At 32.2% G+C, this 5,215-nt stretch overlaps 1 protein-coding gene across 1 annotated transcript; it reads right to left on the minus strand.

Annotated features, from left to right (window-relative positions):
• Window positions 1-3,278: 3,278 nt before the first annotated feature.
• LOC131182020 (uncharacterized) lies at window positions 3,279-4,012 on the minus strand. Its single transcript, XM_058150639.1, has 2 exons — window positions 3,727-4,012; window positions 3,279-3,645 (listed from the first exon to the last, which is right to left on the minus strand). Exons 1-2 carry the CDS (start codon window positions 3,732-3,734, stop codon window positions 3,279-3,281), a joined length of 375 nt encoding a protein of 124 aa, XP_058006622.1. The 5' UTR covers window positions 3,735-4,012.
• Between the last annotated feature and the right edge of the window lie 1,203 nt (window positions 4,013-5,215).

Raw genomic sequence — 5,215 nt, forward strand, 5'->3', positions numbered from 1 at the left:
AGAGGGATTCTCAGCTGTGTGTGATTATAAATAGATGATGGAGTTCTTAGTTATGGCACTAGACTTTGTGTCCCCAATGTTGATAAGTTGAGAAGAGAAATCATGGAGGAGGCAAACCATTCTGCTTACACAGTACACCCAGGTTCAACTAAGATGTACCGTGATTTAAGGGAGCATTATTGGTGGGGTGGCATGAAGAGGGATGTTACAGACTTTGTTGCTAAATGTTTGACTTGTCAGCAGGTTAAGGCAGAACATCAGAGACCATCTGGGTTACTTCAACCATTGCATATTCCCGAGTGGAAGTGGGAGCATATTGCCATGGACTTTGTTATGGGTTTACCTAGTACACGAGGTAGTTACAATGCAATCTGGGTGATAGTGGACAGATTGACAAAATCTGTTCATTTTCTTCCTATGAAGACTACATATGACTTTGCTAAACTTGCACAGTTGTATATAAATAAGATTATTAGTCTTCATGGAGTTCCAGTTTCCATTGTCTCTGATCGTGGTACTCAGTTTACTTCTCGATTTTGGAAGAAATTCCAAGAAGCTTTAGGAACACGAGTAGACTTTAGTACTGCTTTTTACCCTCAGATGGATGGACAGTCAGAAAGGACCATACAGACATTAGAGGACATGCTTCGTGCATGCGTTATGGATTTTGGTGGCTGTTGGGATCATCATTTGCCTTTAGTGGAGTTTGCTTATAATAACAATTATCAGGCAAGTATAGAGATGGCTCCATATGAGGCATTATATGGTCAAAAGTGTAGGTCACCGGTTTGTTGGGATGAAGTTGGAGAAAGAAGGCTTACTAGACTAGAGTTGATACAATTAACTTCAGAGAAGGTTCGACTAATTCGTGATCGACTTTTGACTGCTTAAAGTCGACAGAGAAGTTATGCCGACCCTAAGCGTAAAGATGTAAAATTTATTATTGGTGATCATGTATTTCTGAGAGTTTCCCCTATGAAAGGAATCATGAGGTTTGGGAAGAAAGGGAAGCTTAGCCCTCGTTTTGTTGGTCCATTTGAAATTTTGGAGAGAATTGGAGCAGTTGCTTACCGTTTAGCCCTTCCACCTGGTTTTGCACATGTACATCCAATTTTTCATATTTCTATGCTTACGAAGTATGTATCAGATCCATCTCATGTTTTACAACCTCAAACCATGCAATTTAGGGATGATATGTCATATGAGGAGCAACCAGTAAAGATTTTAGATCGATAAATTAGGAAACTCCGGTCTAAGGAAGTGGCTTTGATCAAAGTCTTGTGGCATAATCACTCAAGTAGTGAGGCCACATGGGAGGCAGAATCTGAAATGCGAGCCAAATATCCTCACTTATTTGATTCTTCAGGTTAGAATTTTGTCTATTCAAATTCGGAGACTGAATTTTTTTTAAGGGGGGAAGTATGTGGGAACCCATATATATATTTATTATTTATTATTATTTTATTTTAATTAGCTTACAATAATTTAATATATTTATAAAAAATATATATATTTTATTGGATGGTTTGCTTATTTATTTTTAGATATATATATTATTTTTGAAATTAAATATATATCTGCAATCTGAACAACCCAGTTCAATAATAACTCTTATCCCATTCTACACCTAATAGAACTCTTGAAATATATCTATACCCTAATCATTTCTTCTGCTAAACTTTGCTCTTAAAACCTGTTTGTCACCTCCTTTTTCTATCAAATACTCTCAACAGAAAATCCCTAAATTTTTACTTCTCTATTCATCACATTCGATTATGTTTTCAAGGTAAAAAATTCTCATTCTTTATTCAATAATAGGTGAATTTGATTTTATTTTTTTTCATTGATTTGTTACAACTACCCTAGAAATTTTTTTTTTCTTTGATAATTAGTATTGAATTGGGTTGATCATAATTGCTGTTGGACAATAATTGATTATTTTATATATATATATATATATAAGTTATTATATTTTATTATTATTTGATATTTTTCTTTAATATTTTTATTGTGTAGGAGATTTGAATATTCAATCAGTCAGTTGAAATTGTCTCTCTTCCATTGAAATAACTATTGTCTTGGAGGTTCCAGGTAAGTGGTAATTATAGTACATGGCACCATTTTAGTCTCTTTTAAAATTTCTTAGCATTAAGTTTATTATTAAATGAAATTTTAAATCAATATTTTAACAATTACTTTATATGTGATTTTCTAGAGCTTTATTTTATTATTGAATTTTATTTCGGTTTTGATTAAATAATTGATTTTGTCAACTATCTCTGCATTAGACCCATTAGGATTCCGGGAACAGGCCTTTAATGTATTTATATTGATTGATATTTGACTATAAAATTTACCGATATGTTACACTGAATTAATTTGATATTGATTTGATCTTATTGACTCTCTGAAACTATTGAAATACACTATTAGAATTGCACTATCAGTTATTATTTGCTATCTGGATTTTTTTTATTGATTTTGATTGATTTGTACAAATTGATTTTCTATTTTGAATTGGTACCTGTGCCCAGTATCTGTTTCTGTTATCTGATCCCGCCGTGTGGACTATCACGGTATTAGGTTGCATTGTCGAGTCATGCATCATTGCAGTTTATGATTTGCATTTGTATCATATGCGTTGATATCTGTGAAGGAGGAGAAAGGTATCTAATATCTGGTAGCGCGCTTATCATCTGGCCTTTGGTGATGTGGGGTATCATCACCTTGGTGCACTGTACCATAAAAAATTTTTTATTGAATGAATTTCTTTTATATATATGTTTTATGAAGTTATTTTATTAATGATTTTGACAGCATGAGCATGATTTATTTGAATAGAAAATTTATTGTGAAATTAATCAAGCGTCTGCCTGTTCCTATTCCGTTGTGTGCTATAATTATCATTCACTGAGCATCTGGCTTAAATCACGTTTTCTCTGTCTGTTATCTGTTTCAGATCAGTAGAATTCTGCAGCTGATCCAAATATTCAGTCCATTTTCTGGAGAGGGACAACTTTGATTTGTTCTCATGGTATGCCCGAATTCATGTTTTCTCGGGCTAATAATTAGTTTAGTTTATTGAACAGTTTAAGTTTTTATTGAAATCTGTAGAGACTCCGCAGTTTACCTATGAGATATTTATGATGTTTATTCAGCATTTTGTTTATTTGGATTTTGTTTATTTTTGGGATTAGTAAGTGACAATATATTCATTCAAGATACTCTGATAATGCTTGTATGATTTAAGAATACTTAAATTATGCGCCGGTCACGGTTCAAAATTTTGGGTTGTGACAACCTTCTTCGATTGCACATTGACGAGCATTCGGAGAAGAAGAGCACTTGCTATCTATCAATATTCTTACAGGGTGAATCTTTCTAAAGTCTCCATCAACAATTTGGTGTGAGCTAGATTGAAGATTACCATCAATTGTGCTCGAATCTGCAGCCATGTGAAGGTTTGGCTCAAATTGTTGATGATCGGAGTTGCTAGTCCTCCTTGGATGAATGTTTTTGCTGTGCACAGAATCAAATTTCTCTTTCCTTCCCTCTTCTGAAGTCAGTTGTTCAGCCTCAGCTCCAAGAGAAAGTGATATTGATCCAGCAGCAATTAAGCCTATGACTAGCAACTTCATCATCAAACTGCACAACAAATTAAAGTGAAATTTGGAAATGCGCCGATCCAACAAAATAATTTTTGTGTCAAGAAAAAAGAAAAATTACCTTGCCATAATTAGTTCTGGATGTGTTAGCGCTTTAACTGTGTTCCTGCTTTCCAAGCAACTTGACCCAGCAAACTAACTCTAGTAATTATCGTTGGAGATATTAATGAAAAATGGAACAGCTGCAGGATTAATTCACAAAAAGTCTGTCACTCAAGATATTTACCATTGATGGTGATATCTCCCAAGATTCAACAGGTTCTTCCACTATCAAGACGGGAACACTAAGAAGAAATTTATAAACCAGCAAAGAAAGAAGAAAAGGATCTCAGTTTTTGTGTGCTCAGCTTGAAGGAGCAATATCTGTATATATAGACATCAGGTGTGAACGTTGGAATGTGCAGGGGGGTTGAGAAAACTAGGTGGGTGAGTGATAAAAGGGAGGAGGATAATTAGCAGCCAATGGGGCGGAAAATCAACATTTAACATGGAGCTATCACACCAACGTAGACTAAGAAATGTAACAGGTCTAGTATTTTCAATTACTCCAACCAAATCTGACAGAATAATTGACGAATGTAAATTTATAAAATAATACTAATTTTTTTTTATTAAAGAAAGCATATATATTTTTTTAATAATATTTATAAAAACTTGAAATATTATATTTAAATAAATAAAATTTAAATATTTTATAAAATTATTAAGATTTGAAATATAAATTATTCTCAATTACTATGAGCACAAAAAAAATGCAAGACATTGATTTCACTTGACCAATTACTATTCTCAATTAATTTTGTTTAATAATTAAATTTAACAGTCTTTGCAAGGGTTAATAATACCAAAATAGTCAATAATCTGTTCCTAGTCTTATCAAAACTATTAATTAAGAAAAGCAGAACTGATCATATGATTCCATTTTGATTATCGTCGTTCAAAGAAAATCAACATTATTGTAAAAAATAAAAATTATTATACGTCGTGTTTTTACACGTGGAAAATTCTTACACACGTCAGATCCATGCATTTTTTTTTTTAACTGCACGTCAGATGCATGCATGTTGCATGTGAAACCTTCAAATCACATTTGATTGATTTTCCGTATGAATTTTTGTTTACAGATAAGCGAATCCCTTTTTTTTTTTTTTTGATTAATTACTATGCCTGCACGAATTTCTTGAATAGTTATAAGACAATTTTTTATTTTTTATTGCAATTATATAATTTTATATGAAGTAAATTTGTATATTTTATACTATAAATATTTTAATTTTTTAATATTTCATATTTTAACATGATTTTTTTCTAACAAAATAAAACTTGTGCAAGCACAGAACAATATATATATTAAGACTCCTAGTGGATCGAATATATATATATATATGAAAGAGCTTCATTTTTATAAGGCAAAGCATATTTTAAATGCATGTACTGTCTAGAATTTTAAATGCTTTTAAATTTAAATTAACTTATAAGAACATAGCTAAGCCAAACGCTCTCTTACACGGTTCCTTCCTCTCCACTGCATATTCAACCATGTCTACCAG

This window comes from Hevea brasiliensis, chromosome 8, assembly GCF_030052815.1.
Source record: "Hevea brasiliensis isolate MT/VB/25A 57/8 chromosome 8, ASM3005281v1, whole genome shotgun sequence".
In the NCBI taxonomy this organism is placed as follows: domain Eukaryota; kingdom Viridiplantae; phylum Streptophyta; class Magnoliopsida; order Malpighiales; family Euphorbiaceae; genus Hevea; species Hevea brasiliensis.